Source organism: Stegostoma tigrinum, chromosome 9 (assembly GCF_030684315.1).
Source record: "Stegostoma tigrinum isolate sSteTig4 chromosome 9, sSteTig4.hap1, whole genome shotgun sequence".
In the NCBI taxonomy this organism is placed as follows: Eukaryota; Metazoa; Chordata; class Chondrichthyes; order Orectolobiformes; family Stegostomatidae; genus Stegostoma; species Stegostoma tigrinum.
Window position 1 is genome coordinate 73083010 of NC_081362.1, and position 12464 is coordinate 73095473.

At 42.3% G+C, this 12464-nt stretch overlaps 1 protein-coding gene across 4 annotated transcripts in view; it reads right to left on the reverse strand.

Annotated features, from left to right (window-relative positions):
• Positions 1-12464, reverse strand: part of fbxo11b (F-box protein 11b) — a 167284-nt gene that overhangs the window by 55716 nt on the left and 99104 nt on the right. For all 4 annotated transcript variants that reach the window (XM_048535722.2, XM_048535720.2, XM_048535721.2 and 1 more), the window contains 2 exons: positions 6564-6708; positions 4481-4610 (listed from right to left, as the gene is read on the reverse strand). In XM_048535722.2, the coding sequence (XP_048391679.1) occupies positions 4481-4610; positions 6564-6708 (275 nt within the window). The remainder of the gene's footprint in view (positions 1-4480; positions 4611-6563; positions 6709-12464) is intronic.

Genomic DNA, 12464 nt, shown 5'->3' on the forward strand with positions numbered 1-12464 from the left:
GGTCAGTCCAGGGAGGGCAGACAGGTTGAGGGGCAGGATGAGGTTAGTAGGTAGGAGGTGGGGGTGGGGGGCTTGAGGTGGGAGGAGGGGATAGGTGGGAGGAAGGACAGGTTAGGCAGGCGGGGACAAGCTGGGCTGGTTTTGGAATGTGGTACGGGGAGGGGAGATTTTGAAGCTTGTGAAGTCCACATTGATACCATTAGGCTGCAGGGTTCCCAAGCAGACTATGAGGTGCTGTTCCTGCAACCTTTGGGTGGCATCATCGTGGCACTACAGGAGGCCCAGGATGGACATGTCATCTGAGGAATGGGATGGGGAGTTGAAATGGTTTGCAACTCAGAGGTACAGCTGTTTAGTGCAAACCTAACGTAGATGTTCCACAAAGCCATCCCCAAGCCTCCACTTGATTTCCCCAATGTAGTGGAGGCCACGATGGGTACAGTGGATGCAGTATACCACATTAGCAGATGTGCAGGTGAACATCTGCTTGATGTGCAAAGTTTTCTTGGGGCTTGGGATGGGGATGATGGGGGAGACGTAGCACTTCATGCAGTTGCAGAGAAAAGTGCAGGGTGTGGTGGGACTAGAGGGGAGTACGGAGTGGACAAGCGAGTCCCAGAGAGAGTGGTCCCTCCAGAAAGCAGATTAAGGGTGGGGAGGGAAAAATGTCTTTGGGGGTGGGGATGGATTGCAGATGGCAGAAGTGTCAGAGAATGATGCGTTAATTCCGGAGGTTGGTGGGGAGGTACGTGAGGACGAGGGGGATTCTGTTTTGGCTGTTATTGCAGGGAGTGGGTGTGAGGGATAAGTTGCGGTTAGGTGGAGATAAATTTGGTGGGGCAGGAGCAGACAGAGACAAAAACTGTTAAAGGTCAGTTACCAGCTGAGTTTTTTTGCTGCTTAGTTTCGACTTTCCTTCTGTGCAACAAATCACAGAATAACAGTACAGAAGTCTATTCAGACCACAGACTCTTTTAAAGAATCTGTTAACCGCATTCACTTCCTAAATAATTTTTCTTCCTTCAAATAAGTACAGTTTTCTTCTGAAGAAACTATTCAAACTATTTCCAATTTTCTGTTATGCAACAAATTTCAAATTCAAAACAGTGCAATTCTGGTTCTTTAATTAATTACATATAAACACCAGGGTCTCCCTCTTTAGATGCCATCGCCATTGAAAGCATAGCGGCGGACCAACACAAAAAGGCCACTCAGCTCATTCAGCCAGTCCTGTCTTTCCAGATCATGGCTGATGGTCTCCTTGATACCATTTAATGGTCTCCTTGATACCATTTACCTGTACTATTCCCATATTGTTTAATGTCATTAATCTGCAGAAACCTATTTCTCTGTTTTAAATGTTTAATGATTGAGCTTCCACACACCTCAGGGGTAGAGGATGCTAAAGAGTGATGAGCTTGGGTGAATAAATTTCTCCACTCAATCTTAAATGGCCTGCACCTTATCCTGAGATTGTGTACTAGTGTTACCAGCCAAGGGAAGCATTCTATTTATATCCAACTCATCATGCGCTCCAAGAATGAAAATTACATCAATGGAATCACGTCTCATTCTCTAGAAGATAAAGACACACTTTCCTCTGACATTCAAGATAATCCCACAATCATATTCGCTGTTGCTTCCTTCTATGAAAAGTATACTATTCTTTAGGAGACCCAACCTGAACACAATACTCCAGGTGAGGTTTCACGAAGGTCCCATATAACAGAAAACGGCTTCATTTCTGTACTCAAATCCCATGGAAATGAATGCCAATATGCCGTTTATTTGCAAACTGCCTACTTGTACCTAAATTAACTTTTAGTACCCATGTACGAGGGCACTCAGATCCCCTTGGACACTTGCACTTCCCAACATCTCATCATTTAAGCAATATTCTGCATGTGTTTAGACAAAAGATGAATACTCATTTACATTAGATTACATCATGTAGCAATCCATTCATTTAGCCTATCTAAATCTTCTTACAGCCTCCGTGCACCCCCTCAAGCCTTCCACATAACTTTCATTCACTAAATTTGGTGTCATCAGATAATTTGATCCTCATATCCATATAAATTACATTGATGGTCAGTAAATGTGGATCTAACACTGATGCTCACAGTACCTCATGAGTAACAGCTGATCATCCAAAGAGTGATGTGCTCATTTTTACTCCCTGCTTTCTGTCTAGCTCTGCCTTAGGATCACATTAGCAAACCTTTCAAGTGCTCTGTGCTTGAATTGGATCATCAGATATTAAGGTACATGGAGTGTATGGTACTGTTCAACAAGACCATAGCTGACCTTCTATATCAAAACCACTTTCTCATCCTACAGCAAACTTTTTATTCACTGGAACCTATGGAAAGGGGGATGTGCCAATTGCTCAAACATTCCATATCATCAAGCAGTTCACATAATGTAAAAACACACTAAGGAATAGAAACACAACCACTTATATTTTAATTTACAAAGATCTCTGAAGTAACAATACAACTTTACTTTAAATAAAACTTACTGGTAAAGAGCCTTCTCACTTGGACCCTCAACTGACCTTATAGACATCGCAAGTAGGTATTTGAGGAGAAATTGGCTCAAAATCGAATCTACAGCTGATATTTTGTGTGGCCATTAAGTTAACAAAATGTGTATTTACATTGAGGCAAATAAACAAATTATAATTGGACAGAATGATACAGTAAACTTCACAGTATTTGAGATATATAATTTTTGCCATTTTATGAACAGCACCAGCTAAAACAAAGCTTGCTACATTTTATACCATTTATTCAATTATTACACAAATCGAATGATCTCAATTTCAATGGATGCATAACAGAACATCTACAGTCCTCTTCAACAGAAAACTCCAAAAGATTAACAACTGAGAAGAGATTTGTGTCTCTTAACCAATTCTTAATCCATTCTACTCCTTCCAATCTAAAGCTCTCTTATTTAAAAGTGGCACCTTCTGAAAATCCAAATACACAAGTACTGGTTCTTCACCAGTGCAACAAGTAACATCCTCAAAAAGCGTTAAATTCTGAGCTCGCTGTCCCAAATTTCAAAACTGAACCTGCTCTTCAACTAAACTAAGCTGGCAACAGAAGATTGGGAGGATAAAAGAAACACGATCCAAGAATGCTAAAATGCTGAATGGTATAGATGTAACCAGGCTATTTTATGAAATAGCTCCCTTTTCTCCCTGTCTAGACCTCTGGAACCTAAAGAAGTATAAGAGAATCCTTTTGTGCTCCTGAGATGCTGCTGGGCCTGCTGTGTTCATCCAGCCTCACATTTTACTATCTAAGTGAATCCTAGCTTTAGCCACTCTCCAACTGTCACAAAAACAAACATAGTGGGTGCTGAAAATCCAAACAAAAACAAAAATAGAGGAAACATTTCAGGTAAGGCAGGATCCAAAGTCAGGGGACAATTACATGTCAATGATCTTTCATTAGAACACAAGTTCACTGCCTGAATTGTTCTTTTTCATCCGATGACAGCAAATACAAAACAGTTCCGGAGAAGGTAATTCAGAACAAAAATTTCTGAAAATCTGCTTAATACCGGTGTGAAAGAAGTGGTGTTCTTGTACACCAATTGCTGAAAGTAATGATGCAGGTGCAACAGGTGACAGTAAAGGAGGCAAATGACATACTAGCCTTCATAGCAAGAGGATTCAAGTACAGATTCATGTTTGCTGCAGTTGTATAGGGAGTGCAGTTTGTGTTTCCTTATCTGAGGAAGGGTGCCCTAGCTATGGAGGCAGTGCAACAAAGGTTTACCAGACTGATTCCTCAGATAGCAGCAGTAATAAATGAAGAATCTGGTAGAAGCCTATAAAATTATAATATATTTCAACATGGTAAACGACGGAAAAATACTTCTAACAACTTGGGAGTCCAGAACTATGGGTCACAGACTAAGGATAAAAAGTACGCCATTTAGGGCTGAGCGGAGGAGAAATTTCCTGACCCAGAGTGGTAAACCTACGGAATTCTCTGCCATACAAAGTGGTTGAGGCCAAAACGTTAAATATTTTCAATGAGTTAAATATAGCACTTAGAGTTAAGGAGATCAAAAGGGTCTGGGGAGAAAGCGGAACAGGTTGCTGAAATGGATAATTAGCCATTATCATTATGAATGTTGGAGTGGGCTTGAACACCAGAATGGCCCAGTCCTGCTTTCTAGGAACCTTTTGCATTCCCAATTAATTCACTGTTGCCTAACTTGAAGTATCTTCTCCTTGCCTCCCTAAGGACAGCCAGCAACTGTTTAATTTGTCCCTCAACATCACAGCCTCATCATATTTGCTATGTACAACTATTGAGAATTAAACTCAGGCAACTGATGTTCTGCCCTCAATTAGTTATGCCTTCCTTCAGGGAAAAGTACTTCATCAACTAAAACCATACCTTCAAGAGTTTAATTTTGGAAAAAACTCTGAATTGGACAGCAATTAACAATGCCATACCAGTTGTTGAAAGCTTTCCTTCCAAGGATTTGGATGTTCACAATCTTCTGGATTAATCTGGTAAAATCTGCCTGGCTCCGGATGCATCATTGGTCGAGTGTACTCAAACACTTCCATATACAATCTTTTCCTGGAAAGATTAAATCATGATCAAAATTCAGGTTTGAACTGCTATATATCAAGCAACATTTGCACCACACCAAGTCCTGGGCAATGAAGACCTTCAGCATGAGGTTTCGTAAACATCCTCTCCTGGACACCCCTCCAACAAAAACAATTGTAGGTTGCCATTTACATGTAATGCAAGTGGACTAGCCACATAATTATTGCAGCTTGAGAGCGTGTTTAAAAGCTAAGTATTGTTTCAGGAGTGATTACTGTTCCATCTCAGTTACTAATCCATAATGCCTTTTGGTTGCCCAGTTTTGAACTTTTAGGTCTGTTTTGGATCTTATTTAGCAGTAAATGTGTCTTCGAACATGATGGAAGGGGGCCTTCCCTGTCAACATGGGTTTTAATGTTAATTATGCACAGCTCAAAGCTATCGTTCACCAAGTTCCACCCAAAACGTTCACAATTCCAAGTACATTTGGACCAGGTCTCTAAACAAAATCAAACTTTTATTGATCCACTTATTTTTAAAATTAAAGATGAATTGGCTATTGGAGAAAATGCGGAGGCATGGGATTGAGGGAGGTTTAGCAGTGTGGATTAGAAAAGTGGCTTTCTGTAAGAAGGCAGCACGTGATGGTTGATGGAAAATAAACCATTCAGCCTGGAGTCCGGTTACTAGTGGTGTGCCCCAAGGATCTATTTTGGGACCACTGCTGTTTGTCATTTTTATTAATGAATTGGGTTTGCTTAGGTGGATGGGTTAGTAAGTTTGCAGATAACACCAAAGTTGGAGGAGTGGTGGTCAGTGTGGAAGAATGTTGCATGTTGCAGGGAGACTTGCATGAACTGCAGAAATGGGCTGAAAGGTGGCAAATACAGTTCAAAGCAGATAAATGTGAGGTGATTCACTTTGGAAAGAATAATAGGAAGCCAGAGTACTGGGTCAATGGAAAGATTCTTGGTAGTGTGGATGTACAGAGGGGTCTTGGTGCCCATGAACATAGATCCCTGAAAGTTGCCACCCAGGTTGATAGTGCTGTTAAGGCAGCATACGGTGTGTTAGGTTTTATTGGTAGAGGGATTGAGTTCTGGAGCCATGATGTCATGCTGGAGCCATGATGTCATGCTGGAGCCATGATGTCATGCTGCAGCCTCACTTGGAATATTGCATACAGTTGTGGTCGCCCCATTACAGGATGGATGTAGAAGCATTGGAAAAGGTGCAGAGGAGATTTACCAGGATGTTGCCTGGTCTGGAGTGAAGGTCTTATGAAGAAAGGCTGAGGGGCTTGGGTCTGTTCTCATTGGAGGGAAGGCAGCTAAGAGGGGATTTAATAGAGACATACAAGATGATCAGGATTAGATAGGGTGGACAGCGAGAGTCTTTTTCCGAGGATGATGACGTCGGCTTGTACGAGGGGGCATAGCTGCAAACTGAGGGGTGATAGATTTAAGACAGATGTCAGAGGCAGGTTCTTTACTCAGAGTGGTAAGGGCATGGTACGCCCTGCCTGCCAATGTAGTTAACTCAGCCACATTAGGGGCATTTAAACAGTCCTTGGATATGCATATGGATGATGATGCGATAGCATAGGGGGAAGGGCTTAGATTAGTTCACAGGTCGGCGCAAAATCGAGGGCCTGTTCTGCGCTGTATTGTTCTATGTTCTATAATTGCATAAAATTTTCTAAGAATAAAAGAAATCTTGATATTAACATATTTGCTAGCCAAATAAATTAGATCTTTTCATTAGCTTTTACTTGTTCTTCTTAAAATGGGCACTCTGGATTAGGTACAACCTGGTACCTTGACCATAAAAGCCAATGGCATTTATGACAGGTTTATCCACTTGAGAAATAAATGGCTGGAAGAACAACCAAAATGAAGAAATAAGACAACACCATTCTTCAGCAGCTTAAAAGGTTTAACAAAGTGGAGATTGACTGCAGAAAGATCAAAGCCTACTTACCATAAAATTGGATCATTAGCTAATTCGCTGAAGCGTTTACACACACAAGCTGCTCTGCAAAGGTCCTGTTCAAGTAGATATGAGAAGATATTCATAACGACCTCGTCTGGTAATTTTACTTGGAGATATTGCTCTGCTGGTGATGCTATTAAAAAGTGAAATGCAGAAGACTTATTTTGGTATCATTCTACAGCTGAAGTGCTTGCTCTTGATCAGCAAGTGTAATTTTCTATTTTAATGACTTCTTTATATGTATCAACTTTATTTTGCATAATTCTGCTGTTAGGATAACCAATCCAAGGTATTGCTTACAAAGTTCATAGTAACATAGAGCTAGCATAGGACTTTTAGCCCTACAGTTAATTCCATCATTTAATAAAATCTTGCTTTTTTTTTTGTTTTGCTGTGGTGCTCACTTTCATTCCTGAATTTAAAAACCTGCAGAAGATTTTTAAAGAGGGTATATCAAATACATAGCCTTCACCACAAAACCTCCCCATTTCCTAGACTTTTAAAACTAACTAAATCCAAGATTAATAGCTATGCATTAAGTGCTTGTTTATGAAAACATTTTTACAGCATCCTCTAAAATACTGTTAATTACATTAATTGTTGGAAAGCAGGATCAGTCTAACAAATTGGGCCCTAGCCCACTTTAAAGGAAGATATCACTAACTGCCAGTTCTATAAGCTTAAAAATAAGGGGGTCTATTTCTCATTTGGAATTACTACGTCAGGAAAGACAGAAAACTAGAATATCCAGGGTTGCTAGGGCCTGAGCTGATTGTCCATTTTTACTTTAAAATCAATTTTTGGTTTGGAACTGTGAGAAGAGAAATGATGAACTTTGGTCTTTGCGCAAAAGAAGGGCAAACAGGTTTTTGTTCATAAGGCCGGGTCCAAATGTTAATTGCAAGTTGTTTCTATTTCAAAATTGCTCTACAGATGGTTCGACACCCTACAGGCCTTACACTCAAGGAAATAGCAGATTTTAAATGTTAACGAGGACCTCATATGTGAGGATTACTCTGGCAGGGAGAGGCCAGATACAAACTGGTTTTTGGACTGTGCTTGAATTAGAAGGATTGTCTCTGCAAAAGCTAGAAGACACAGGTTTGACTGCTCCCTGGTTGTTCTCTCATCAACTTATTCAAAACTCACAGAATAGAATCACAGTTATAAGACTTAAATGAATATTCCTGAGACCATATTGGAAGCTTGCTGCATGCATCAATGTCATCATGAACAAAGCAAAACATAATCCCAGAGCTAGCAGAAACTACAGATGCTGGAGTATCTGAGATAACAAGGTGCAGAGCTGGACTGACAAACACAGCAGGCCAACCAGCATCACAGGAGCACAGGAAGGCTGACCTTGAGTCTAGACCCTTCTTCAGAAAATGGGTGAAGAAGGGTCGAGACCCGAAACGTCAGCTTTCCTGCTCCCCTGATGCTTGGCCTGCTGTGTTCATCTTAAAACATAATCCCATACGCTGTGATGCTACTCATTACGGAGACTAAAGTGAACTGGCCTGTTACATCACATTTATTTTTCCCCTTTGATTTGTTCCTTAACCATGTCTGTCTGTCCGTCTTTGCGTCAGAATAGAGCCGAGAGGATTAGGTTTAAATCTTAGACTTGAATTCGATTACATTGTGGTTTAACTTGACAATGCAGTAACTTCAGCAGAGCTAATAAATTTTTACGTCTTTTGTTTGAGCTGTAAACTCGGTGTCCAGCATCAATCATTCACAATGTCTGGTACTGGTTATTCAAAAGTCTGTTTTAGCACCATTCTATTTTTAGGGTCTTTGAAGCTTTAATTTTTTTTAAACTGTGTTGCAAATACATAAGTATGGAGGCTGATTTGATTCAGCTGCTTGTCTCCATATTGTAACAGGTAGTAAATAAGGCTGAAAAAATTTATGGCTAGTATTCGAGGGCAAAGAAAGGGTCTTGGAAGGATTTAAGAAAAGATAAACCAGTAAGAGAAATGTCAAATTGTGGAAAAGACTGGCAATTTGGCTAAAATTCAGTAGAGTAGATTAGAATAGGAAAAAGCATTTAAAGATAATGTAGCATAAGCAACTGTTATTGTGCAAGGGAAAAGTATCAACTGGTTTAAGGTTCAAGGCACAACATTTAAATGTATAAAGCATTCATAACAAAATTAAGTTAATTAAGAGCACAGACACAAATTAATGGGGTTGATCAAACAGCTACTCTGGAAATGCAGTAGCACAGAAACCAAGTCAAGAATTAAATTTTCCACAGTTCTTGACATTTAGAAGAGGTACGCAAAATGGAAAGTGGGTCACAGTTATTGAATATTCAACTCATTAAATCCTCCTCCAGAATGATGGGGTTGATTTCATGCCAAGAATGACATGAAACAGTAAAAAGTATCACCCCAGCTTGAAAAAATAGCATGTAGAATAGGTTTGGATGAAGATAAGGAAGTAAAAGGGGCAGAAGATATTGATCGGGGCTTGAGAATTATAGGGTCTGAACAAGTAGTTGTTTGTGATGGGGAGTACTAATCAGGGAATAAGAGATGGATACAACAAGCATATTATAAACATACAGCTTAAGAGGTTTTTATGCTTTGAGACAGTTTAGAATTTAGGCAGCAATGACATAAATAAAACTAGAAAAGAGGTTCTGCTAAGCCAATACAAGGAGCTAGGCATCAAATTCAGCAAAATCTTGAAGGAAATAATCTCTGAATTATTACTTGAGCCATGTGCAAGTTAGCATACAGTAAAACAAGATTAGAGATAACTGTGTGGCTGAAAGACCGTCTTGGGCAGAATGGGTTCCAGTTTGTGGGGCACTGGTACCAATAGCGGGGAAGGTGACATTTCTGTAGGATACACCTGAACTGTATTGGGATTGGCTCCTTGCAAACCTCATAAGTAAGGAAGCAATGTGCATGTGAAATGAAGTAATGGGGAAAGGGGCCCCAATGCGGGAAGGTGTAAAAAAAATCAAACAGTGGGGAAAATGCAACAGAGGGAGGAATTAATGTGGGAAATGTTACAGATGATGACAGGAAGGGAGAGAGAATGCAAATCACAACAACAAGTTACAAGAATAAATAAAATGAAAAAACTTAAGGCACTGTTATTTGTATGCATGTTGCATTTGAGGCAAAATAGATGAACTGATAGCATAAATTAAGATAACTAAGTACAATCTAATAGCCATTCTTGAGACTTGCCTGTAAGATGGCCTAGATTGGGACCTGACATTGAAGAGTGCGAGACATTTAAGGAGAACAGGAAGCTAGGAAAGGGTAGGTGTGCAGCTCCTTTAATTAATGGATCTCATTAAGACAAGAGAGGGGGAATTACTGTGATTCAGGAAACCAGGACGTAGAAGCAGTCTAGGTAGTGATGAGGAATCACAAAAGCAAGAGGTTACTTATGGGAGTCAATAAATATGGAGCTGGAAAAGCACAGCAGGTCAGACTGCATCCAAGGAGCAAGGAAGTCAATGTTTCAGGCCGAAACCCTTCAAGAGGGCTGGGGAGAGGAGCCCAGAAATAAATGGGGTGGGTGGGATGGGGCTGGGGGAGCAGGGTAGGTGGGATGAAGATAGATGGATGCAGGTAGGAGGTTATTGTGGTTGGTCAGTGGAAGGATGGAGGTGAGTAGGAAGATGGACAGGTTGGGAGTGGAGACATTTTGAAGCTGAAATCAATATTCAGGCCATTGGGCTGTAAACTTCCAAGGCAAAATATAAGGCATTGTTCCTCCAATTTACATCTGGCCACACTCTGACAGTGGAGGAGGACAAGGACGGACATGTCACCAGGGTAATTAAAATAGCAACTGGAAGGTCAGGTTAGTTGGTGTGCAGACTGCAAACCAGTCCCCGAGTCTGCGTTGGGTCTCCCCGGTATACAGGAGACCACATCGGCAGCAATGGACACAATAAATGAGGTCAGATAAAACGCAGGTGAATCTCTGCTGGATTTGGAAGGAATGTTTGGGGCCTTGGATGGAGCTGAGAAGAGGGGTGTAAATGCAGATGCAGCACCTCTTGCGGGTGCAGGGAAAGATACCAGGCGCTGGAGAGGGGTTGGTGAGGAACGTGGCGCTGATGAGGGAATCGCAGATTGAACGGTCCTTGCAGAAAGTAGACTGAGGTGGGGAGGGAAATATCTTTTTGGTGCTGGGGTCTGATTAAAGGTGGCAGAAATGTCTGGCGATGATAGGTGATATGTGAGGACTAAGAGGACTTTATCCTTATTGCCGGTGGTGGTGGTGGTGGTTGGGGGGGGGTGGGCGGGGGGGAGAGTTGGGGAAGGAGGGTTTGAAGACAGAAGTGTGGGAAATGAGGCAATGCAGATGAAGATATCCTTACTAACATAGGAGGGGAAACTATGATCACTAAAGTAGGAGGATGACTGGGAAGTCCTAGAGTACGACACCTCATCCTAGGAGCAGATACGGTGTAGGCAGAAGGAGTTGAGAGTATAGGATAGCACTTCTGCAGGGAGGGTGGGCGAGAGGAGGTGTAGTCGAGGTAATTATGGGAGTCAGTGGGTTGGAAATGGATGTCAGCGGTGAGCTGATTACCAGAGACGGAGACGGAAAGGTCCAGGAAGGGGAGGGGAGTGTCAGAAATGGTCCAGGTGAATTTGAGGACATATTGGAAGGTGTTGGCAAAGTTGGTGAACTGTACTATCTTCTTGCGGGAGCACAAGGCCACACTGATGCAATCAATGTAGCAGAGGAAGCAAGGTATGGTGCCAGTGTAGTTGTTGAAGTGGGACTGTTCCATGAATCCTAAAAAGCAGGCATAGCTCAGGCTCATGCAGGTGCCTGTGGCCACTACTCTGATTCCTCCCACTTCCTATAAACCAAAGGAAAAGCTGTTGAGGGCAAGGACCAGTTCCACCAAGCAAACAAGCATGTCTGTGGAGGAGGTCTGGTTGGTCCTATGGGAATGGAAGAAGTGGAGGGCTTTTACGTCATCCTCGTAGGGAATAGAGGCGTACAGGAACTGAACATCCACGGTCAGGATGGGGTGGTGGGGACCAGGCAATTGAAAATTTTGGAAAAGGTGAAGGGCGTGTGTTGTGTACCAAAAGTAAGTGGGGAGTTCTTGGACCATAAAAGTAAAAGAATGGAGGCGAGGTAGGAGGAGATGAGCTCAGTGGGGCAGGAGCAGACAGGGTCAATGGGTTGACCAGGGCAGTTGGGTTTATGGATTTTGGGTAGGAATTAGAAACCTGGCAGTGCGGGGTTAAGGAACTCAGGTTGGAGGCTGTGGACGGATGATCTCCCGAGATGTTGAGGTTCTTTAAGGTCTGGGAGATGATGGCTTGGTGATCAGAGGTGGGATCATGATTGAGGGGGCGGGTGGAAGAGGTGTCAGAGTTGGCCTCAGTGGCGTACAGCTCAATTTGCCAAACTACCACCACAAATCCCCATCAGCTGGCTTAATAGAGCATTCAGGGTTAGAGTGAAGGAAGCAGAAGGCTGAGCATTCCGATGGGAAGAGGTTGGAGTAAGTGACAAGTGGTAGAGATTCTGGCAACTGACATAGTGGCAGAAGTTGGGGATGAAGTGATTGAAGGAGGTTGGAAGGCCAGGAGGGGGTATCCACGATGATGGAGTTTGGAGGCAGAAGGAGTCATCAGAAAGTGGGGTGGATTCTGGTTCAAAGAAATAGGCAGCGGAAAAAGAGTTTGACATTCAGGCGTATGCGGAATTTGTTCATGTGTCGGCACAGGGGAATGAGGTGAGTCCTTTGCAAAGAACTGACCGTTCAGCCTCCGTGAGGGGGAAGTCTGGGACGTGGATGGCGAATACCCGGGAGGGCATGGGACTGGGGTTAAGTGTTGAGCTGAATCTAAGAGCAGGATTGGGTGTGTGTACAGCAGCAGTTAC